Source organism: Equus caballus, chromosome 6 (genome assembly GCF_041296265.1).
Source record: "Equus caballus isolate H_3958 breed thoroughbred chromosome 6, TB-T2T, whole genome shotgun sequence".
In the NCBI taxonomy this organism is placed as follows: domain Eukaryota; kingdom Metazoa; phylum Chordata; class Mammalia; order Perissodactyla; family Equidae; genus Equus; species Equus caballus.
In genome coordinates, this window is record NC_091689.1 from 60,436,011 (window position 1) to 60,462,329 (window position 26,319).

General features: G+C 35.9%; 1 protein-coding gene across 4 annotated transcripts in view; it reads left to right on the plus strand.

The window, feature by feature from the left end:
- The window catches only part of SLCO1B3 (solute carrier organic anion transporter family member 1B3), a 77,560-nt gene that overhangs the window by 11,286 nt on the left and 39,955 nt on the right, over positions 1-26,319 (plus strand). For all 4 annotated transcript variants that reach the window (XM_023642201.2, XM_023642200.2, XM_070269208.1 and 1 more), the window contains 1 exon segment: positions 3,311-3,459. In XM_023642201.2, the coding sequence (XP_023497969.1) occupies positions 3,373-3,459 (87 nt within the window). In that variant the 5' untranslated portion in view covers positions 3,311-3,372.

Consider the following 26,319-nt stretch of genomic DNA (forward strand, 5'->3'; position numbering starts at 1 on the left):
CCTACACATGTCTGACTTTTTTTTTTTTAAAGATTTTATTTTTTTCCTTTTTCTCCCCAAAGCCCCCCGGTACATAGTTGTATATTCTTCGTTGTCGGTCCTTCTAGTTGTGGCATGTGGGACGCTGCCTCAGCGTGGTTTGATGAGCAGTGCCATGTCCGCGCCCAGGATTCGAACCAACGAAACACTGGGCCGCCTGCAGCGGAGTGCGTGAACTTAACCACTCGGCCACGGGGCCAGCCCCACACATGTCTGACTTTTTTATGGATATTTTTTCCCAATATTTGGGAGAGACGGGTGGCATAGGAGTCTTTGGGAATGCAGTGGAAATACAAGGAAAAGTAATGACTGTGTTACAAGGTATGTTCTCTAGTGGAGTAGCAGTGTGGGAGATGTTATTTCAAGTGGGGGTAACTGGGAAAATATCTAGGACGATCATTTAAGGCAGAATTACAACCAAGAGATGAGGAAGACAATTAGAGGTTAAGGAGAAACATATAAGGGGACAGAGTTTTCTTCTGGGGTGAGTGATTCCATGTGGCCAAAGGTGCCTATGGGTGTATTGGGAAATGATTAAAAATAAGGACTGGTTTCAGTTTGTGAAAACTCTCAAATAAGAAGTATGAATTTTATTTTGTATGGTACAAGTGACCTCTGAAAGATTCTGAGGATGGATATGATATATATAGGATAGCGAGAAGCCTAGAAGACATGATAATTAGAATTTAATCAATTGCAATAAACAAGGTTGGCAGTGATGAGATAATGGCCTTCAAGAATATTTGTTCAGTAGCCAAAAAAAAAAAAAAAAAAAAAAAACCCACAAAAACTAAAGCTAAAGGGAGAATATCCAGCTTGCAAATCATTCAAAGATGTGGTAAAAATTGGTAAGTGGTAAACAATTATTTCCTAACATTTAAATCCTGGGGAAAGATGCAAAAAGAGATATTCATGGGAAAAAAATAATACGAAATTTATCAAAGAACTGCTTATGACTTTTGGACCACCAAACTGCTAATTTTCTCCTCATTTCACTCCACCCAGTAACTGAAACTACCCAGGTACAGGCATGTATGGAGCACACGCAGAAGTGGAATGACTGATTCACTTAGATGTACACAGACATGGGTTTCTGCATTCATACATATGTTTATATAAACTCCATATACACAAGTGATAATATCCTCTTATATTTATTGTTTCTATTTTTATACATTATCCGTTAAATATGAATTACAAATATATTCATAGTCTGTATATTTATAATATAGGAAATCAATAAGTCCCTGTTGAATAAATTAATGAATAAAATATATAGTTGAACCTCATTATTTGTGGATTCTGTATTTGTGAATTTGCCTCCTTATTAAAATTTATTTGTAACTCCAAAATCACTACTGAGGCTCTTTCACGGTCATCTGCATATGTGCACTGAGTGGCAAAAAATTTTAGCTGTAAGAGGCGCGTGTTCCCAGCTGAGGTCAAGCAAGGTGTGGCTCTTCCTTCTTGTTTCAGCTCTTGTATTGTAAACATTTGACCTTATCATAGTCTATTTAGTGCCATATTTTTTTCACTTTTGTGCTTTTTGTTGGTGTTAAAATGGCTCCCAAGCATAGTGCTTGAAGTATTGGCCACTGTTCTAAGTGCAGGAAGGCTGGGACATGCATGATGGAAAAAATATGAGTTATATAAGTTTCCTTCAGGCATGAGCTATAGAGTCTGTTGGCCACAAATTCCATGTTAATAGATCAAAAACATAAATTAAATAAGCCATCTTTAAAGAAAAGCACACACAAAACACTATGTATTGATCAGTTGAGGAAAATGTTGTGACCAAAGGCTCACAGGAAGCTATCCCTGTATTTCCACTAGGAGCAATGTTCAGTATTTGCTATTTCAGTGTTTGTAATGACTTTCTACCACAAATAATGAGACTGAATTGTGCATTATTAAATATATTGTATAATTGTTGCCCAATTAATAACCCTATATCTATGCTTATGTGTGTCTGTATATTAATAGGTATTTTAGATACATAAATATGTATTATGCTCATTTATATAAAAAAGAATACATTTTTTAAACCTCAGCAAAGAGCCCACTATTCTATATAAAAGAGCAAATCTAAGGAACAAGTTGACTGATTTAGTCTTTAAAATAAGGGCTTAATAATACTCAAAATTATAATTCCTCTTACACTTTGACCTCAAAACTCTGTTCATAGGAATTTATTCTACAGATATTATCACACATAAATAAAATGACTTATTAAGAAAATTTTCTAACATGAAATAATTAGATACAACATAAATGGTTGTCAACATGGAACTAGGTAGATAGGTTATGGACAATGGAATACCTTACAACCATAAGAAAACTGAGGAGACCATTTATTAACATACAGTGAAGTATATAAAGCAGGGCAAAAGGAGAACAATGTTAATGGTATCCTGCCATTTGTATTAATAAAGGAAAATATTATGTGCTTAATTAAAAATACATATCATATTTCTGGATAAGATTCACTATAAGCTGATAATGTTAGTCATCAGAAAGAGAAACTGGATGCTGGGGAGATGAGGGTTGGAGGAAGAGTCTTTGCTTTATGTCTTTTTGATCTTTTGTACTTTCAACTGCATGCATATATTTTCTCTTCAAAAATAAACGAACAAAACAGGACCATGATTGAAGTAAGGTCAAGCATGGCCAGAGTCTCTCTGAGAGGTACTTGGAGTACATTTTGCTCTTTTTAACAAATTCAAGCTCCACCTGCTTTTGAGCCTGGTTCCAGAGGTATCTCCTCCATGAAACTTTCTTAGGCCACTCTAATTGCAAGTCTTTATATTATTTTTATACCCATTTTGACTGTCTACTATGTGCAAGATACTGTTTGGCACTTCGTAAAACTGTAGAGATAAATTAAACATACATTTGCCTTCCTAAATCTCATAATGTAGATATATAGAAAATACTTTAAAAATTTATTTCTGTAATTTAAAATTTTTGTTCATCTAATCTAGTGTGTGATTCTATATTATCATATTAACTTGTTGTTTTGAATTTCTTTCCATAAATTTATCTTCCTAACTAAATTATAATCTCCCTAAAGCTAGCACTGTGTGTGTATATGTTTTTTCCCCCTCCTTTTGTGTTCAGCATTTACCTAGCCCAGTGCTCAGGGCATAGTAGGCCCTGAATGAATATTAGTGGATTTATTGATTGATTGATTGATGTTGACTTTGCAGCTTTTCTTATTTATGAATTGTATATTGTTAAAGTGAAATAAATTATACTTTTTCTCCCTGAATAGGTGACCATTTTGAACCAAACATTGATGACAATTGAAAACATTCACATGATATCTGTAGTTCAATGATGGACCAAAATCAGCATTTGAATAATTCAACAGAGGCACAACCTTCAAGGAAAAGAAAAACTAAATGCTGCAATGGATTTAAGGTAGAATGAGTTTCATGTTTCCAAACTAAAATAAGTGATTTTATTTAAAGAAAAGGCAACCAGTTGTTTAAAAGGATATTATATTTTAAATTAGGGTTTTCAACTGAAGCGTATATATTAACAGAATAATCTATATCTTGACTTAAATCAATCTTTCAATCTGAAGAAGGTCTTTCTTTGGTGATGTTTGTGATAGTTAGGAGTTTATTAATGATGAAAACTTAGAAATATTTTGATATCATCTTTCTGGTTCTTGATGGACCAAAAGATATTTACAAATGTGATTAGAATGAAAGAAGCTACTGTGTAATGAGTAATATGTAAAAAAATATTCTTACAATTGACTTATTGTTACCACACAAAATTGGGGTTCTCTTGCCTAATGTGAATAAATAAGCCAATTAATTATTGCATCGGCTTTTGTAAAAGAGAAATCAGCTTTATTCTGTGATATCAATCTTCAAGGAGACAGGAGATGTGTGCCCTCAGATCTGTCTCCCCGATTCAGGATTTAGGACAAAATTTAAGAGGTTAGAACAGGCTGGCACATTGAAACACTGGTGGGACAGGGTTTGATTGGTGGGCTCTAAGAATATATGGTAAGGTTCTAAACATTTATGGTAAGGTGAGAAAGGAATTTTAACAGTGGATCTTCCTGAATGATGGATCCCTCTCTTCTTGTAAGAGTCTGACTTTTAAGTTCCAGTCATGTCCCAGTCCTTTGGTTCCATGGGGAGGAGACTCTTTGGTTCAGCAGTTATTTCAGGTCAAGATTTCTTCTTTTGCACATGCTCTGGCTACCTGACTTGGCAAATTTTCTGAAAGACAATTTTTTAATGACTCTGTTCATAAGATTGGGTCAGTTGAACATGTCCTAGAGGGCCCATGGTTAGCAATCCCCATTTTTGTTGTTCATTTCTTAATCTTGAGGGGTATAGAGTGACAACTACTCTAGCTTATTCCTGCTAATAAGGGTCATAGGTTGGCCCATCTCATTGAACCAGTCTCTTAGTAACATAGTGATGCAGATGGGCTCCCAAAGTTAGGCCTATATTGTGTAAGCAAGTAACCAAGTATTCCATAAAAAGAATTTCCAGAGAAAGAAAAAGAAAAACAAGGGTAATGGTTGGAGAAAATTATGAACCAGTTTCTGAGCCCAGGGGCAGCCAGTCAAGAAGATTTCTAGATGTTAGTGTTGAAGCATCTTTTGCAGTTTTAAATATCTCTGATGATGTCATCAGGTGTTCAGGTATCTTTTGAGTGGCTTACATGAATAGGCATGAATCTCTCTTAAGTTTATATCAAGTTGTCCAGCTTCAGTCTGCAGGGATTCAGGACAAAGGGTGGTTTCAGTTCACAATGATTCCAAATGAAAATGATGGAAAAAATTGAAAAGGTTAGTTGGAGATTTGTAGCCAGATACTTCAGGAGGCTAGAAGAATTCAGGACCCTGTCCAGCTTACAGATAGAAAACAAAAACCTCAAAGACAACGGGAATAGAATCTAATATCCATGAATGTGTACTATAGTCTTTATTGAAGCATAATTTTCTCTCTAAAATCATCCCCCATTTATACCAAAGATAGCCAAATTAAAACTTATGGGTTTGCAAAGTAATCCTAGTTTCAATAAACTTGGCCCAAATATTTACATAAGTATGGCAAGAGTAGCAATTGATCCTATAGGCTCTTTCAAATCTGCTTTAGTGGAATTTTTTTTTGAGGGGGGGGAATTAGCCCTGCTCTAACATCAACTGCCAATTCTCCTCTTTTTGCTGAGGAAGATTAGCCCTGAGCTAACATCTGTGATCATCTTCTTCTATTTTATATGTGGGATTCCTGCCACAGCATGGCCTGATAAGCGATGCATAGCTCCATGCCCAGGATCCAAACTGGCAAGCCTCAGGCTGCCAAAGCCGAGTGAGTGAAATTAATTGCTACATGACTAGGCCAGCCCCTGGAATTTTTTATAAGGAATCTTGGATTGAACTTTGAAGGCCTCTTAAGGCCAAGAAAGCCAAGCCAAGGACTTGTCATCAGACTCTGCCTGTAATACCTATAGATGTGGGTGGATTCCTCTCTTCTCTTGAGGTTCCCCAAAACATCCTGAGGTTCTTCTCACCTACTGGGGAAGTGACCTTCTTTGCTCACCTGGTAAGGTTGCTGGGCACCCTCTAAGCAAGGTACCAGGCAAATATTTCCAAGAGGCTTTATTCTGTCAAGTCCAATCTTTGTTCCCCAAATCTGTCTGGTTGTCTGAGTGTATGCATGTTTCTCTCAAATAAGATGCTCCTCTCAATGCCTTGGTAATATAACCAATGTTTCCAATTGTGTCCTGCTATAAGGAGATCAGATTCTTATTGAACTCATGAAAACAACTATATTGCCATGAAAATAAAAAATTCACTCACCAAGAGGTTCTAAATTCTGGAGGGATCAGGTAGGGAGAAAAAGATAAATGTTTCAATTATGCTTACAAAGGTATAATTTACCAAATTGCTATAAGTCATAGTTAGCTTAAGAGAAAAGAGAAAAAGGTTTCCTAAAATCTGGAAAAACAAAACATTAAAAGATCAGCAATATTTCAAACAAAAAAATCGTAAAAATTATAATCACTCTTATTAGTTCATTCAGTTTCATGTAGTCAGCTCTTGATCTTGACCTTTTGTTAGCAGTTTCATGAAGTCATCAGTTTCTCCATTAGAGTTCTGTAATTTCTTATCCAGTTCATTTTCATGATCTGAAAGCTTATCAGAAACCTGCATTCTAGTGTAAGTGTCAGAGTCCTTTCCGTGAATCTCTCTGAAGATGAAACATTTCCAAAGGCATTAGAGTAAAACAATAACTATCTGTAAATGACAAAAGACTCAAAATGGCAATTGACAAGGAAACTTGGTTACTTCTACAACAACATACAACACTTTAAGAGAATGACTACAATTATGACTGATAACCAGGATAGATCAGAATTTCAGGAATGTTATGTAATTTTTAAAACACTTCAATAACATTTATCCACATTATATAACCTAAGAAAGTTTGTCACCACTTATTTGGCAATGTTTCCCATGTAATTTAACATACTAAATAAGCCTAATAAGTTTAATATCTTCCTCTTTACAGGAAGAGAGAATAAATTTCTTTTAGTAGTCCCAGGGGCCCTCTGAAAATTCTCAGAGAAATTTTCACCTTCAAAGAAAAACTTAATTTAGGATTTGAATTTGAGGAGCTTGTCAAAAATATCCAAAGATTTTAAATCCTTGGTCAAATAGGAAACAACACTCACTGTGAAATAATGCCTAGTTATCTGTTTAACCAAAGTGACAACATAAGATGTTAAGAGAAACAAATAATTAAACAAATTTTTAAAAACCTTCGTTTTCTTAATAGAGAGACCTCAGCTTTTGGAATGTAGGAAATTATTTTGACAAAACACAGACTTTCTGTCTTTTAGGAAGACTTACTCAAAAGTCAGGAAAAACTTTTTGTAATCTCTTTAACAAGAGCAGACTAAAATTTCAAGAAAATTATCCTTTTAGGAGAGAGAAAACCAAATTCTAATTTTTGCACCAGCTTACTTTTTATATTGAAACTCATTTATTTTGGGCCAGTCCCAGTGGTCTAGTATTAAATTCAGTGTGCTCCACTTTGGTGGCCGGGGTTTGGTTCCTGGTCATGGACCTACACCACTCATCTATCAGTGGTCATGCTCTGATGGCAGCTGACATACAAAATAGAGGAATATTGGCAATAAATTTGGCTCAGGGTGAATCTTCTTCAATAAAAAAAAACACCTGATTTACTTAATTAAATTCATTTTAATCTTAGCCAACTTGACCATGCACAAAATTCTTTCCTCAGCGTTCCTCTCCCACAAACCTTCTATAACTTTCTTTTTACAGTCAGAATTTGTCCCAGGACTTCTTTCTTTCCTCCTAGTACTTTAGGACAAATTTATCTTTCTTAACAAAACAAAAATATCTCCATCCTTGGGTCAGCCCAGTGGGGTAGTGGTTAAGTTCACAGGCTTTGCTTTGGCAACCAGGGATTGGCAGGTTTGGATCCTGGGTACCAACCTAGCACCACCCATTAAGCCATGCTGTGGTGGCAATCCCACATAAGATAGAAGGATTGCCACAGATATTAGCTTAGTGACAATCTTCCTCAAGCAAAAAGTGGAAGATTGGCAACACATGTTAGCTCAGGGCTAATCTTCTTTACACACACAAAATATATATATCTCCATTCTTTGTACCTTCTTTATTGAAAATATCCATCATACTTTCCTTGAATACAAAGATGTTTGCCTTAATAATTTTTAGTAACTTTAATCACATATATTAATTAGGATTTTTAACCCTTGCAGACCTTTATTTTTAGTGAAAACTGAGAAGTAGGGAATTATAAACTGTCTCTTACATTAGCATTCTATGGCTTGGCAAATTTATAAAGACTTTTCATAGTTTCTATAAAAACGCTGCTTCATAGTACAATCTTTTAATAAAATACAAGACATGTTTACTAATAGACCCAAACATCTTTTAGTTTCTCTGTAATAAGAAGCCAAAAGTAGGTAAACCTATATCTAATATGTTTTGGCAGTTATATTAAATACTCATGCCATAAAATATAATTATTGTTGAGTTTATCCATGAACTCTAATCTCACTTATATCTAGACCATTTGTTTGTAATGAGCATATTTAGATTACTCACAAAAACTTTATGTGATACTAAAGCAGTTAGTCTTCATCTTAAGTTATTTTAAGTACATACGTCATAACATATAAAGATTGCTAAAAAGTTTTCCAAAAAAACATTTACCTTTTACACATTTATTTAGTTTCCCTGTTTCCAAAAAGTATTTAGATTGCCTATAAGGACTTTATGAGACATCAGACAAAATCAGCTATTTTTTTTAAGCTATTGTTCCTGCTGATAAATTCTACAATAAAGACAACATGAGTTTATTTGACTCACGTAATCTCTGTTACAAAACCTGCCAGCAAGAAGTGGTAAAGGCTGTATGTTTATGTGATATCCAATGCTGATAACTCTAAGGATATGCCCATTTTAACTAAGCCAACAATCTTAAATAAGCATTTGTTTACCAAAGATTATTTTATATCATGTTAGCTTGAAAAACATTTGGATTAATTTCCATTACATTTAGAAATAATTTATATAAGCACTTACTTTAAGCTGATTGAATAGAGTTCTTTAGAAATTATACCATCTGGAGGTAAGATATCACATACACATATATATATAGACACAAATACACAGAGACTCTATAGTTATTGTTTTAAAATTACCGCCATGAGTGAGGTACAGTAATACAAGGCTCCCTAGTTATGAATCCAAATTTTTTTTAAGATTTTTTACTAATATTTGTGGAGAAGACACTCAAGATGCTATATTTTGGGTGAGGACACCCTTATGGCCATTTTTCTTTCCTTTTTTCCTTTTTTTCCCTTCAGTCTTTGGAATTCGTGATGGGCTGGATAGTTGCCTGAGAGTTTGCAAGCTCTTTGAGATAAAGGAGATGGGTGGAATCTGAACTGCACATGGAGTTCCATTTCTAGTCTTGCAAGGATTTTTTCTTTTTAAGGACAGTTCCTCTTAACTTCTCAGAAATTGGGTTGTAACTTAAATGACATTGTAGGCTGATCTACCCATCCAACTACATCATCCCTAATTCACTTCTTTCCCTTTGGACACTTAGTTTTATTTTAACTTTGAGAAGAATGCCTGGAAAGAAAATTCCTCTCGGGCTTTGAATACCAGTTTGGCTGAATTTCTGATTGTAAGTAGCTAAACTCTTTCAAATAACTTGTCAGACTTCAGCCAAGACAAACAATAACTATATGTGGCAGTATTGAGCAATTCCAGTAATCTTTAACCTAGCAGTTTTCCAGAAAATCTCTGCATCTTGTTAACTCTCTGAGGGTCTCATTTTGAGCCCTCCTTTGAAGGTAGATTATGGGAGTATCTGTAAAGACATGATCTAATATGTGTTTTTCTTTTATAATTTAATATTCTGTTAGCTTTTTGCAACAAAGCTTTCAATAAGGTTACTTTGGAATTTTGAAGTCTTTACTTTAAAGTGCACTTTTAAATGATCTTATCTAATCAGAACTTTCCTTCTAATGGCTAAAGTAATTCTCTGGGGCTGATGGCAGTTTAGTAGGACCCTCAGCTGCAAAAGGGAGTACAACCTGAATTTCTGTCCTACCGTCTCTGACCACAAAATGGGGTTCGGCCACATTTTTGTCCAACTGTATTTTTGGGGCTCCCCAACCTGATGATTATCAATCCAAGCCATCACCAAGCTTACAAAACAAGCTTGATAAGATTCTGAAGTTCTTTGAAAACATTTGAAGCTTCTGGAAGCTTTAGGTGCCAGAAAGTGGTGAGCTTGACTCTAAAAAAATTTCTGTATTACCGAGCTCTTAAAAAGGAGTCCCAGGGCCAGCCCCATGGCATGGTGGTTATGTCTAGCATGCTCTGCCTTGATGGCCCAGGTTTGCAGCTTTGGATCCTGGGCATAGATCTACACCACATGTCAAGCTATGCAGTGGTGGTGACCCACATACAAAACAGAAGAAGGTGGGCACAGATCTTAGCTCAGGGCTAATCTTACTCAAGCAAAAAAGGAGGAAGATTGGCCACAGATGTTAGCTCAGGGCAAATCTTCCTCACCCAAAAAAAGAGTCCCAAAGTGGCCTCCATAATTTTAAACTATCCTGGGCTATTTTGCCAGCTCCTTACAGTTATCTCCATTTTAGGGGGCTTTTCACAAGGTGGACACAACAAACAAGATAATTTCTAAAGAGAGTTTGCTATGGTCACTGAGAAACTCAGTTCCCAGACAGCCAATTTTAACAAATAAAATAGTCAGACATTGACAAACATGAAGAGAGACAGAAATCCAATATCTGAGACTCTAACCCAGGGTACTCTGGGACCCTGTTCTAGAACTCTGGACTCTAACCCTGATCCCATGAGTGCTCCAGAGGCTGTAACCCTTTTATATTATCTCCCTTGAAGCCGTATTTCTAGGCTTGGGACTTTAGCGCAGCAAAAATCTCCCCAGTGGGGCCTCTAACCCACAATCCTAATGAGATTATTAGACAATTTAGGCACAGGCACGTTTTTAATGAGGACGCTGACCCAAAATACATGTGATCCTGGAGCTGTTTTCTTCTCTCAAAAGGAAAAAGAGTGCCAAGAAGACCTGGGGCACCAAGGCTGGAAACAGGAATCCAATTAGCTGAGCCTCCAGACAAAATTGTCTAGGAGGCCACTCAGGGTCAGCAGAAAAACCCCATACCCCACCGGGGCTCCAGAGCCTTGGGCGGGGGCATCACAGGACCTGGTCCCTTGGTGGTTGTCAAATTTTGTTACTGCACAAAATTGAGGCTCTCTTGCCTGATGTATGTACACGAGCCAATTAATTAAGGCATCAGCTTTTGGGAAAGGGAATCGTCTTTCTTCTGGGAGATCAATCTGCAGGGAAACAGGGTGTGTGCCCTCAGATCTGTTTCCCAGATTCAGGATTTGGGGCAAAATTTAAGAGGTTAGGACAACAGGCTGGCACGGCAAAATGCTGATGGGACAGGTTTTGATTGGTGGGCTTCAAGTATTTATGGTAAGCTTCTAAACATTTATGATGAGGTTCTAAACATTTGTGGTAAGGTGAGAAAGGAATTTTCACACTGAATCTTCCTGAATGACAGACTCCTCACTTTTGATAGGTGTCTGACTTTTAAGTTCCGGTCATGTCCTGGTCCTTTGGTTCTGTGGGGAGGAGAATCTTTAGTTCCACAGCCATTTCAGATCAAGATTTCTTCTTTTGCACATGCTCTGGCTACATGACTTTGAAAATTTTCTGAAAGATTTTTAATGACTCTGTTGATCAGATGGGGTCAGTTGAACTCATCCTGGAGGGCCTGCTGTTACACTATAAACAGAGAAGATTAATCAGTCTTGTGAATCACTTTGAGATCTTGAGCTATTTAAAATTTTTTAGAGAACAGCATTTTTTATTCTAATAACTTATATAATATAGTCCAATAGAAAAGAGATCTGCAATAGCAATCAAAAGACCTGCCCCAAAGACCGAGTTGATGACTTAGGAAAGCTATTTCATTTTTCCATATGCAGGTTGGTAAAAGCAATAATCTTTTCTATTGCTTTTGTCACAAAACTTTGAGACGCTAAATGATATAGACTGTATTGGGATTTTCATACACAGGGAAAAGTACTCGTTGAACTCAGGGTTCAGGAAACTAAAGACTCAGAGAAACTGAGAAGTTTGCCTGAAGCCATCTAACTTATAAATCCAAAACATTTGAATTCAAGTCAAAGCCCTTAAACCTCCATGGGGAAGTCATCTGTCAATCAAAAAATCTATCAAGGCCGCCTTTACCAATATTTAAGTGTTTTACTCAAAGTTGTAGTCTTATCTAGCCGAATAAAGACCACAGAGATCAGACTCAACTGCAATAATGTTATTTAAGGTCCCTTTTAACTTTGTCCAGGGAACATGAAATCTGTTTGTTTTCAGAGATTACTGGTCAGGTCTGTTCTGATGAAATATTTGAATAATATTTAAGCAGGATCACAGTGACAAGGAAAAGATATTGGTTAATGCAACTGTATTACATATTATTGTGTGGGGGCAATATGGTGTGCTGGATTGTTTCTGCTTTTAAACACTGAGGGTTATAGTGATTTCATTTGCACATGTGTAGCAAGGTGACAACAAATAGGCTGAAGCAAATAAGATTGCTGGAGTGGTCCTCTGCAGCGTATTTGGAGAAGAGCTGAGAGTTGGCAAGTTAGCAGTATATATGAAGTCTGTTAGCTCCAGCCCAAAAAAGAAGGCCAGAGAAACAATAATAGTAACAAACATTTATTGAGCACTTACCATATGCCAGATGCTGTTCTGGTATTCTACTTCTGTCAGTGGATTTATTCCTTACCTCACTTCTGTCAGCCAGAGTCAATGATCTCCCTCTTACAGATTAAAAAACTTAGACACGGAGAAGGCAAATGACTTCCTCTAGTTCCCCAAACTGGTAAGTGGCAAAACCAAGGTCTGAACCCAGGCAGTCTGATTCAAAATCCCATGCTCTCAATTCTACTCCATGTTGCTAAAGTAACTGTTGGGTTTCCATAATATCAGTACCCTTAAGATGTTCTGGTAAACAGGGATTTATAAGTGGATTATTTAATGATCTTCCTTATCCTATTACTTCTAAAAGTTCAATTTCAGACCAAATCATTCAGTGTCAAGAAACCACAGGATTCTTATACTTGTCTATGTCCACGTGCACAAACACAAATACATGTTTAAAGATGTGTATATACAGACTCAGCAGGTAGAAATGTACAAAAATGCAAATAGATAATGGACACTTTTAAGTAATAACAGCATACTCTGAGTCTTTCTTACCCTTTTCCCTCAATTTTTGAACCAAATCAACTAGGTTATATAGACCCTGCCAGTATATCCTTCATCTTTACAGTTGTCATTTCTGTGCTTCAGATTTCTTGTGCCTCTAGGTTGTAATGAAAATTCCTTAAAAACACAAAAGTAATGCATCATCATCAAAAAACATAAACAATAGATAGGGCAAAAGTAAAATTTCCCTCTTTCTAACCTTCACTGACACTCACCTTCCAGAAATAATCAGAATAACCATCCCATATGTAACCACCACCATTACCCATATTCTGGTTTTCCTTTGGTTCACTTTCCTCCAGCCATATTAGCCTGTTTGCTGTTTCTCAAAAACGCCAAGCACACTTTGTCTTGGAGAAGTTTGCCCTTGCTGTTTCCTGTTCTGAAATGGTCTACTCTCAGGTATCGTGCTTCTCCATCTCATTCAAATCTCTGTTTAAACATTACCTCATTCACGACCACCTCATATAAAATAGCCTTTTCTACTCATAACTCTTTAACCAAATTGATTTCTTTGTACCATTTACCACCTGACACTGACATACAAACATACACATATATATATTTGTATGTGTATGTATGTGTATGCATGTGTGCCCTTAATGGCTTAAAACAACACAAATTTATTACAGTTGTGTAATAATCTTACAGTTCTGAAGTTGAGAAGTCTGAAATGGGTCTCACTGGAGTAAAATCAAGCTGTTGGCAGGGCTGTGTTACTTTCTGGAGATTCTAGGGGACAATTCATTCCCTTGCCTTTTCCAACTTATAGAGGCTGCTCGAAGTTCTTGGCTCATAGCTCACTTCCTTATCCAATGCTGGTCATCAGTCAAGTATTTCTCACATTGCATCACCCTAACACTGACTCTTCTGCGTCTCTCTTCCGCATTTGAAGGACACTTGTGATTACATTGTGTTAACCCGGATAATTTAAGATAATATCTTCAAGGTCATATGATTAGCAAGCTTAATTCCATTTGCAACCTTAATACCCCCTTGCCATGTTACCTAATATATTAACAGGTAGGCAGAATATTGGCCCTCAAAGATGTCCAGATCCTAATCTTCAAAACCTGTGAAGTTTTGCTGAGGAAGCCTGGCCCTGAGCTAACATCCGTGCCCCATCTTCCTCTACTTTATATGTGAGATGCCTACCACAGCATTACTTGCCACATGGTGCCATATCTGCACCCGGGATCCCAACCGGCGAACCCCGGGCCACCAAAGTGGAATGTGTGAACTTAACCACTGCACCACCAGGCCGGCCCCTAAATGCAAGTGAGTTTTGAGTGTTGATTTTCCATCCTGCATATTCAATAAATTTATTAGTTCTAATTTGTTTATGTGGAGTCCTTAGAGTTTTTACTATACATAAGGGGATAGTCCGCTGAAAACAAGAACAATTTTACTTCTTCATTTGTGATTTGTATACCTTTTATTTAGTTTTCTTGTCTGGTTATTCTGGTTAAGACTTCCAGTACTCAGGGCTGGCCCAGTGACGCAGCAGTTAAGTGTGCACGTTCAGCTTCGGTGGCCCAGGGTTCGCCAGTTCGGATCCCGGGTGCAGACATGGCACCATGTGGCAAGTAATGCTGTGGTAGGCATCTCACATATAAAGTAGAGGAAGATGGGGCACGGATGTTAGCTCAGGGCCAGACTTCCTCAGCAAAAAGAGGAGGATTGGCAGCAGTTAACTCAGGGCTAATCTTCCTCAAAAAAAAAAAAAGACTTCCAGTATTATGTTGAATAGAAGGAAGAGTTCACATACTTGCCTTCTTTCTCATCTTACAGGAAAAGCTCTTCTGACTGAATTACTTCCAAGGACCTATCTTTAAGTTTACTAAGTCTTTCTTCTGCTTGATCTAGTTTGCTGTTCAACCCCTATAGTGATTTATTTGGTCTGATTACCGTATTATTCAGCTTCATAATTTCTATCTGGTATTTTATTATATTTTCTATGTCTGAGAATGTTGAAATTCTCACTTTGCTTATACATTGCTCTGCTGACCTCAGTGAACATCTTTATGAATTATTTTGAATTCTCTATCTGGTAAATCACATAACTCTGTTTCATTAGGGTCCGTTTCTGAAGATTTATCTTGCTCCTTTGTTTAGAACATCTGTGCCTGATTCTTCATTTTCCTTCAATCTCTATGTTGACGTCTGTACATTAGACAAAACAGACACCTCTCCTAGTCTTCACAGACTGGTCTCATACGGCAGAAGATCCCCCCATCAATAAGTTTGGCCAAAGTATTGGGGGCCTTTACCAACGTTATTTCTTCCCATGGGGGAAGATGAGAGCTGGGATTTTTCACCTGTTCACTTTGTTCTGAGTAAGGAAGAGGATCTATTGTGTCTAACACTATCTCCCTTCTCCTCCAGGTGGCTAGCCTATGTTGGACCTGTCAGACCTCTAAGACTGGCAAGACAGAAGCCGGTCCTCTCTAGAGCCCCCTTGGAGAAGTTGGAGTGCTAGATGTATGAACAAACTCCTTCTCTCCCCTGGGAAAAGCTGGGAGCTGGGGGGTCTATTCCTGATCATATGGTGCTGTGCCAGCTGCAGGGTCTTTGCTGAGAGGGTTTCCTGAATTTTTCTACTAGCTCCTATGAGTCTGGTTTCATATTCTCTCTGTGTTTCTGGATCCCTCACAGAGGGAATTTGTCTGTGAGTTGCTGCTGAATTGGTGAGTTTGTGAGGGGTAAGGAGGGTATAGATCTTCTTACTTCACCATCTTGCTGATGAACTCTCCTATGGATTTTTGTTTATATGTCTTTTTAGCTATTAAGTGCGTTAGTTTTTAACTGTTTTATCTTCTAAGTGGATATATACTTAAATCAATATGGAGAAACTTTCCCTATCCCTAATAATGTTTCTTTAAGTCTATTTTGGCTCTTACTACCATGGCTGCAAGAGCTTTCATTTAGTAACTCTGTTTTCTTATCCATTTACTATAATCAAAATTTCCTGATAATTTAAGAGAATCTCTTATAAAGAGCATATAGTTGGATATTTTTAAAAATCTAAACTAAAAAATCTATCTTTGTCCATTTACAGTTTTTGCAGGCATTGATGTATTGGTTTCTATTATCTTAGCTTATTATACCATTTTACCCCCTTCTTTCTATGCTGCTTTTAATATTTTCTTATTGTTTTCAATTGGTATATTATCTTTTTCATAACAAGGCAAGTACTGAAGCATGTTCCCATGTCCTTAGATGTGCCTCCTCAGTCTCTATCATACTGATGCTCTTTGGATTTTAAATCTAAAATTTTAAATTTTAGATAGTATGACTATTTCCCTCCTTTCCTTTCTTTTTGGTCTTATTTTTCTAAATACAATAACAAAATATACCAAGTAAATGTATCCATCTTATTTTACAAATCCCAAGCATTATCTCCTGGGTTTTGCTCTCTTTTTATTTAAGTAATTCTTCTAAAAGTGATTTCAGAGCGGATCTGTATGTGCCAAATTTTTTGGGCCTTATATGCTTGAGAATATATATCCTTATAGTTGAATGACCATTTTGCTAAATATAAAATTCTTGGTTCAATGTTCTTTTACTTCAATACTTTAGAAAAAATTATTCCTTGGTTTTGTCTTTTATACTCACTGTTGCTGTTAAAAAGTGATCTGCTCTTTTTCCTGGAAGCCTTCAGAGTTTTCTTTGTCTTTGATATTCTTAAATTTCACTACACTGTCTCTGGTTTTTCCATATACTTGTGTGAGATTCTTCCTTATCTTTCTTGTTGGGTATTCAATGGCACTTTCAACCTGATGTTTTTCATCTTTGTGACTATTGAGAAAGGTGCATTTATTGTTCCTTTAAGTATTCCTCCTCTCCAACTTATTTTTTTCTCCTTTTAAGGCGTCTATTATTCAGTTGTTGTCAATTTTAATTCAAACATTTGTATATCTTAACTTTTCATATACATATTTAAATTATCTTTTTTTCCTTCTAGCTTTCATATATATATTTTTTCAAATCCTTTACAGGTGAAGTCCTCAATTGGATATTCTAACTCATCCTTTCTTGTTTTTATTCCATATATTATCTTATTTTTAGGGCGTTGTATTTTTCATACCTCATATTTTTCACTTATTCTCTTTTTGTTATTTTCTTTTGCCTTTATTTTAATTTGCTAATATTCCTCATCTATTTTATTTATTATACTTATTTAAACTCCTGTTGAGTGTCTTCTAAAACATCTACTTCTTATAGAGCCTACATCTCAGGGGTTTTTTTTTCTCTCTTCTCTCTTTTGAAGGGATTTATCTTCCTCAAAGTTCTCACTATTTCATCCTGAGTTCATAGTTCTCTGGTTTTGATGGTTACTCTTTCTGATAGCGGGGACAGTGGAAGGACCAGAGAACAGACCATGTCGATGTGAGCTCCAAGAGCTCACAGAAGCGGGAAAGGAGATGGGCGTTAGGGTGAAGAACATCAGTCACCAGTAAACTGCGTGTCACTATGCACTCTGCAAAATCCTCTAATTGTGCTCTCTCAGTCCTCCGAGGGAGGAGCTGCTTTAAGTGGAGTGTAATCCAGCACTGTAGGAACAGTGAGGGCAATACCCACGGAAGATAATGCTCAAGACTAGTCAGCCCCACCTCATTTCCTTAGCTGCTTTGTTGAGCAGGACTTCTGAGGTACCCGGATTTTACTCTTGGGGACACTTACTCCTGAGGTCTGAGCAGTCATTACCAATCCCTGCACTGAGGTGGAAGACACACTGCCAGAGGCTGATCTGGGTCGTGTAAAGATATTGAAGGCAACCAAAAATAAATATAATAGTTGTGTATTTTAATAGGTTGAGTAATAAAATAGGTGAAGAGGTAAACTAAGATCAACACCAGAAGTATTGAATCCAAGAGCCAAAGGTGAAGTTGAAGATAGGTTGTGAAGATTTCAGGGCAAAGACCTTTGAATACTAGAAACTCCCTCCCCCATCCCCTTCAAGGGCAGTGCCAGTAAATGATTAAACAACAATGTCAAAGTCTGCCATTTTGAAACTCTAGTACATATTAAAACATTATACTTACATGACTATATTCAGAACATAAGTTATGAGAGAAGTATCTAAAGCTACTCAGCTAAGCAACTACCAGGATATCACAAAAGTCTGAGGATTATGATAGTGATTACCTAAAATTTGGCTGAAATGAATCAAATAAGAAAGACCAAAAAACACAGAATATAAAAATGACAAACTCTGTAAAAATGCAAAAGGAATTAACCATAAGATGTTTATTTAGCCAAAGTGACTGCTGCTAGGAATATAAGACATATAATTAGTTATAATAAAAAAAAGGAGAAAGAATACCAAAAATTTTAAAACGTAGTTGTCACAATGTATTAAAATTATATAAGGCAAAACAAAATATAGTAAATATAGATTTACAAAGACAAGGATGTATTTTTTTAAAGCAAAATGTTGATGTTTAATACAGATTAAATCTTTTGGCTGGGGTTACACCAGCCAATTTATGCATCAGACGAGTGCTTTATAATTTTTTCACTATGTAATATACATGTTTCTACTTCAGTTATAAATCTTACACAGGTGGTAGGAAGCAGCTTGGCACTTAACACTCTTCCTGTTCTTCCCCTAGTGCTAAGAACAATTTCTGTAAATGGAGCAAAGCTTCAAAAACAAATCTTATGTTAATAAAAAGAGAGAGAGAAAGGATAAATCAATAATGCCGCTCCAAATTCCATATGTGTTTGGTGCATTGAGAAACATTCACAAACGTGTTCAAGAACTCATGAACATAATTTCCTTTGAACTTTGCAGAGACCCTATGAAATAAATAAATTAAATATTGCACATTATCCCTTTATTGATGAGGAAACTGAAGTTCAGTGAATTGTGTAACTTTTCCATCATTGTTAGGTTATTAAGTAAAAGAAGAAAAAAAGATAACTGGATCCAGACCCTCTGATTCTAAAGTACATTCTGTTTTCTTGCATCACATGCACACCAAGTCCGTGGATGGTTTACTACTTTTGACAAGAAAAATACAGTGCAGTGGGTGGGAGGCCTAAGGAAAAGAAGGGGGAAAATATGAGATATAGAATTCAGATATGAAATAAAACCAAGCAAAGAGAGAAATAATGTACCCAAAGCCTAGTTTTTCTGAAACATGAGTAAATTATATTCCAATCTTGTTTGGAAATGCTATATTAAATTGATAATGCTTACATTCAATTCAAAATGTTCTCACAGCAAAAAAGGTAACTATATGAAGCAATGGGTGTGTTAACTAAATTTATTGTGGTAACCATTTCATAATATATGCATGTGTCAAATCCCATTATGTTGTACATATTAAATTCATACAATTTTATTTGTCAATTATACCTCAATAAAGCCAGAGAAATAAAACTTCATGCAGGATTCCTTTTCCTGAAAATGGGGGAAAGCAGGCAGACTACTACAAATAAACCACATAAGAGGTAACAAGGGTCTGATTTAGGATGATAAGGGGATGAATGAAAGGTGGATTAGTATATTAGATCCAATAACTATTTTGTTTGTTCATGTATGAAATACTTTTGCTCAAATTCCAGTTCTACCCTGCTTTTAGCTTTATTCCTCTATTAAATAACTTTGCATCTTTATTATTTTTCTTTCTAAAATGAAGAGAGTAATGCATGCCATGCAGGGATTTTCTGAACACTAGAAATAATATTTATAGAATACCTTAAATAATTCCTAGTAAATAAGAGTTCACACAATAACATGATTTATATTCATGCCCTTCCTTTATTAGTTGGAAAGAGAAGTATCCAGTGACAGGTGAGGTTTTAAGTTGTTTTCTTTGGGATGTCTGAGGCAATCTTTTTTTATTTCTGCTACGAAAAGTTTTCAAAAGCTATATTGCCCATTAATGGCTTCTGTGAGAAAATTCTTTAGGAAAATTTGGAGAAGTGCTCAGATCTATGTCACAGGAAATTATAGACTACAGAGGGAATACACACACAATATCTGTCGAGAAGATGTGGTATAAGCTAACATCTTAGTTATGCATATTTATTTCAGATATTGCATTTTCTCATTTTTATAGCTTCTTTTTGTGAAATTTCCTATCTTTTCATTAATTGTGAGATTATTTTTCTTTACATCAAAGAGCACAGTTAGACTAGTTGCTTTAAAATTCTTGTCCAGTAATATCAATATATGTGTAATCTGAGGGTTGGTCTAGTTGATTGTCATTTTTCTCGAGAATTGGTTACATTTTCCTGGCTCCTCATATGTTGGTAATTTTGGACACTGTTATATTCTTCCAAAGAGTGTTGATTTTTCGTTTGTTTGTTTTACAAGACAATTAACTTTGTTGACCTGAAACTGCAAACTCTCTTAGGCAGTAGCTCAAATCTCAATTCAATTATTTTATCCTTAACTGGGCTACCTTGAGGTGCCCTGTTCATACATGGCTTCACCCCAATTCATAAGACTGAGAAACTAATCTAAGATATTTCCTTCTTTTAAGTGTCAACTCCTATCTAGAATCTGACTGCTTTTGTTTACTTTCCCATGCCCTCAGGTGTTTTTCGTTTTTCCCACAGACTTTATAATTGTATTTTCCGGAGAATGAGTCCAGTTGGAATTTAGCACTGTTCAAAGTGTAAATGGCTATATATATATTCATAAATCACCCTGGCTGCAGTGTGAAAAGGGTAACAATGAGGAAAGAGATGCCAGCTAGAAATAGTGGTAATCTAGGTGAAAGATGATGGTCGTTTGAAGTGGAAATACAAAGTGAAGCATATTGAAAAGAGATATATTTATAAGACTAAATTTTTAGGTTTGGAGGACTGATTGGGTGCAATCAAAGAGTAGATTCTAGCCTGGGCAGCTGGTGGAAGACAGTGACATAAGAAAAGGAGGTGAAAAAGGAGGAAGAAGAGGACAAGATCCAGACAAAATAATGACACACCAAAATAGAGCTCTAATATAGGCAGCTTGGAAAAGAAGTCTAAAACTCAGCAAAAGCAATCTTGGCTCAAGATATAGATTTGGTAATCATCAGTATTTAGGGGGTAACAAAAACAATGGCAATTGTTGAGTTTTCCCAGAAAGAGTATGTAGAGTAAAAAAAGAAGAAAGTCTGAAACAAACCCTGAAAAAGAATTGGAATAGCCATAATAATATAAGCCTGCTAAGGATATTTGGGAGTGATGATGCAAAAAAAGAAGATTTGATGCATACAAATGTGAACAACTCTCTGTTTTTAGTGGAAAGGACAGGAGAAAGAGTTACGGAAAAGCAAGGGTGCAGTGCGGCAGGAGGAGTTTTTTTAGATTAATTGTAAAACTGTCCTCTAGTAAATCTCAAAACTACCTCCAAACAAAACTCTCTTTTGAGCACTAAACTTGCCTTAGGTGTGTATGCTCGATACATGTTTATTCTAAGGCGCCTGAAATTTGACTTATGAAAAGATGATTTTATTGTCTTTAACCCCAAGACTTTTCTTTTTCTCATCCCCAATAACAGTATTACTACGTACAGTTTTCCAAACTAGAATCACAGAAAACAAAATCAGAATAATTATTTTACATTATTCCCGCATCTTATTGGATCTCCTCTTAAACTTCTCCTAAGTGTGTCAGTAACATTTTGTTTCCCTTTTTCCATCTCTGCTCATCTTTTTTTCTGAAATCTTTTTAACCAATTTCTTTGCCATAAGTCCATCTTCCCCTTGCACTAGAATTTGCCCTTTAAAATTTAATCTCTTTTTGTCACATTAAAAATGCAGATTGATCTCCCAATGTTTGGCTTATTTCTTTCCTTAGGTTGCACTCACACAGATACCCTTTTTGTTTTTCAAATGATCTGTATTCTTTCACTACTCAGGGGCTTTTCATGGGTTTCTTATTTTGTTTTAAATGTTTATTTCTTCTTCGATTTCTAAGTTTCTATTATCCCCTAAAGACTTAGTTCCAATGTCACCATATCCGTTGAAACTGTAACCTAGACAGGCAGCATTAATCCCTCTTTTCTGTGCACGCTTAACACTATAAATTTATAGCAATTACAGTACTCATTACATTTTATACTGGCATTATTTGTTTATTGTTTATTGCCCCCAGGAAATTATTGGTTCTTTTGAGGCATTTCTCATGTCTTGTTTTTACTGACCTTCTAATTCTGTATCTGCCTCAACTCCAAGGCTTAGCAGAATAATTGCTATATTATAGTTGCTCGATAAATGTTTGCTGAGTAAATGAATTGAAGTTCAGATGAGTTAACTGAGTTAATCTTAGCTGTTTCTGTGGCAGTGGAAGCTTTGAACTGTCTTCTGACTTCAGTGCTAGAACTCTTGCCATAATAAATAAGTAACAGACTTGTCACGGTTGCAGGTAAATACAGACTTTACCTCTTAAATCAATGCCAGTTGTCTCTTTCTGCCTCTGATACTTTAAAATCTATTTGATGATTGCGAACATTTGTATCTCTGTTTTTACCTCTCTCAATATTAAATTTCTGTCCTCCTGGTATTGATCTTTTAATATTTTTCACTGGAGATTTTGGCTTTCTTATTCCTTTGTGGGGTTTTTTTTAAGTTATAAGAAAATCATCTCGTTCTTTCTCTGAACTTCAGTCCTACATTAGGAACAGATTAAAAATGCCCATTTGCAGGGTTATAGTTAGATTAAAAGCAAGCATATTTATAATTCTATATATGTTAACTCATTTCATATCCTTCTAAAATCCCAGCTCATTGGAGAGATCCTATATCGGCCCTTATGTTTACATCTATTATCACTTTCTTCTTTGTAAAACTAGCTTAGGATTGTAGTGTGAGAATTTTGACTCTATTGAGTCTCTCCTTTGTCTTGAGCTAATCTTCTTTCTAAGATTGAAGACACAGACAATACAAAAACTTTCTCTGAACTTTTAGAAAGCTTCTCTTGTATGATAGAATTTATATTTGGTTATGCTTATATCTGCTTTAATGAGATGTCTTGTTACTTTCTGAAATTCCCTCCTCTTTGATTTCACCAATCAGTGCTTTGATGACCAGTGTTTAGATAAAAGTTTGCCTCTGTATGTCTTCAGTAATCAATAAATCACATTGTCAATATGTTCATTACTGATTCTGCAGAACCTATAACAGTGCATGACATAAAAATATGTTTGACTAGGGGCCCAGTTCCATGGCCAAGTGGTTAAGTTCACACACTCCACTATGGTGGCTGAGGGTCTCGCTCGTTCGGATCCTGGGCACGGATCTAGCACCACTCATCAAGCAATGATGAGGCAGCGTCCCACATAGCAGAGCCAGAAGGACCTACAACTAGAATATACAACTATGTACTGAGGGGCTTTGGGGAGAAGAAGAAGAAGAAAACAAAAGGAGATTGGCAACAGATGTTAGCTCAGGTGCCAATGTTTAAAGAAAAATATGTTTAACTAAATAATCAGAAATAACCTGATTACTAATAACTAATAACTACTAATAACTAAATAACCTGTTTTTATTAATTAAACTTACAGCCAAAAGCTAGATGATGGTAACTCTCAATGATAATAAAAACAAACATTTATTAATGCTTACTACGTGGCTAGCACTGTGCCAAGAATTTTATGTATATTATTTCAAGTAATCCTCATACCGATTTTAGTATAATTATCTCCACCTACGGGCTGAGGAAACTAAGAAATGAGAGGTTTCACTATATGTTGACTCTGTACCAGATTTATAACCTGAATTGGGGGAATAACAATTTATTCAACAACCAGAAAACACTTACTGAGTATTTACTCATTATGTGTCAGGCATCTGAGTTTGATGGAGAGCCTGATAAAATTTTTTCTATTTATTCATTGGAAAAGAAAAGACAAAACTTGAAGTCTTCCAGTTCAATACGGCAGATTGGGAATAATAAGGCAGAAGCCACCTCCTCCTCCGTCCAATTTTAATAAATAATTTGAAAGATGTTAAGAGCAACTCATAACTCTGCTCAAACAAGAACAGATAGATTTTATAAATCAGAAACCATGAGGGTTTTCTGAAAGGTAAGACATAGAAAGAATTAGACTGAAGAAAGAAATTGCAGTCCAAGAAAAATGTAGGAGAAGAAAATTGGAAAACATGGAAGTGGCACTAAGGGTCCTTCAAAGGTAAAGCCACTGAGAGTGGGATAGAGGTCCTAGAGACAGCTGACAGGTGGTTAGTTAGGGTATCCCGCTCAAAGAGAGAATATGCATCTTTCCTTGCTCGACATCTCTCTCCTGATCATCAACATACCCCACTTAGTCCAAGCAGCAAACTGCAGTGACATCTACTCTGGGCAGGAGCAGTGAAGACGCCTGGGCATATGAAGAAAAACACTGCCTCAGGTGACTGGCAACAACCAGGAAGAAATGAAGTGCCTACATGCAGAAGATTAACTATTGGCTGACCCTGCTGCTAGTGATTGCTGCCTCTCCATCCCAAATAGGCTTCACAAACAGACTGAATAGTCAGAGGCAAGGAAACAGGACCTTGCATCTGTGGAACAGAGCAGATTGCCAAGAATCAGTAGGTATTTTAAATTCACCACTCTTAATAAGAGACAATAGACTCAATAAATGAAGCAATTTACCTATAGCAAAAAATATATATAAAAAAGAACAGAATTTTAAAATTAGTATAAGTATTATTCTCAGGGAGATTCAGGAGAAATATACAAATGGTAAGAGGCATCAAAAACTTGATTGTTGGCAGAGAAAACCCATTTGGATAATAAAAACACTCGAAAAGTGAGTCAATAAGCTGGAAATTCAAGATGTGGTATTCTCTCAGATCATACCACAAAGGAAGAGAGGCAGAATAAATATGAATCTGTGTTAGTAATATATATGCTTGTTTGAAATCATACAAATATTGAGAAAAATGCGGAGGGAATACTGTGTGGTTAACAAATTAGCTTGAGGCAGGATAGTAGGAGAAAGATGGAGATAGTAAAAGGGAAGGAAGAGAAAGTAAAACAAGAGAAAAAAGAAAGTAGAACCTATTTGACAAGGGATGCACGTGATCAAATTTCTATACTAATGAATCCTTGCCAGTGCTTGTTATCTCTTGTCTTTTTGATGGTAGCCATTCTAACAGGTGTGAAGTAATATTTCATTGTGGTTTTAACTTGCATTTCCCTAATGATTAGTGATGTTAAGCATCTTTTCATGTGGTTATTGCCCATTTGTATATCTTCTTTGGAGAAACGTCTATTTGGGTCTTTTTTCTGTGTTTTAATCAGGTTATTTTGTAGTTTTGTTTTGTTGTTGTTGAGTTGTAGAAGTTCGTTATTTAGTGTGGCTATTAATCCATTATCAAGTACATGACTTACAATTATTTTCCCTCATTATATAGTTGTCTTTTCACTCTGTTGATTGTTTCTTTTGGTGCACAGAAGTTTTAAAGTTTGATGTAGTCTCATTTGTCTATTTTTGCTTTTGCTACCTATGCTTTTGGTGTATCCAAGAAATCATTACCAAATTCAATGTCCTGAAGCTATTCCTTAATATTTTCATTTAAGAGTTTTAGGTCTTACATTTATGTCTTTAACCCATTTTGAATTAATTTTTGTATGTTATGGAAGGCAGTGGGTCCAATGTCATTCCTTTGCAGATGGATATCCAGCTTTCCCAACATCATTTGTCGGAGAGACTGTTCTTTCCCAATTATATAGTCTTAGCACCATTGTCTCATCAGGCCATATAAGCAAGACCTTATTTCTGGGGTCTCTATTCTGTGCCATTGGTCTATATACCTATTTTTATGCCAGTATCACACCATCTTAATTACTGTTGTTTTGTAGTATGTTTTGAAACCAGAAAGTGTGACCTCTCCAACTTGGCTCTTTTTCAAGATTGTTTTGGCTTTTCAGGTCCCTTGAGATTCCATATGAATTTTAGGAATTTTTTTTCTATTTCTGCAAAAAGATGACATTGGAATTTTGATAGGTATTGCATTGAATCTGTAGATCACTTTGGGTAATATGAACATTTTAACAATATGAAGTTTTCCAGTCTACTAACTTGCATGTCTTTCCATTTATTGGTACCTTCTTCGGTTTCTTTAGCAATGTTTGTTAGTTTTCTGTGTACAAATCTTTCACTTTCTTGGTTAAGTTTACTCTTAAATGTTTTATTCCTCTTGATGCTGTAGTAAATGAGATTGTTTTCTTAATTTCTTTTTAGATTGCTCATTGTTAGTGTACAGAAAGACAAACGATTTTGAGTGTTGATCTTGTATACTGCATCTTTGCTGAATTTTATTTATTGGTCCTAATAGCTTTTTTTGTGTAGAATCTTTATAGATGTCTACATATAAGATCATATCATCTGTGAACAGATAGTAATAACAATATAAATTATAAATAAATAATAAGTCTAATTATAAAT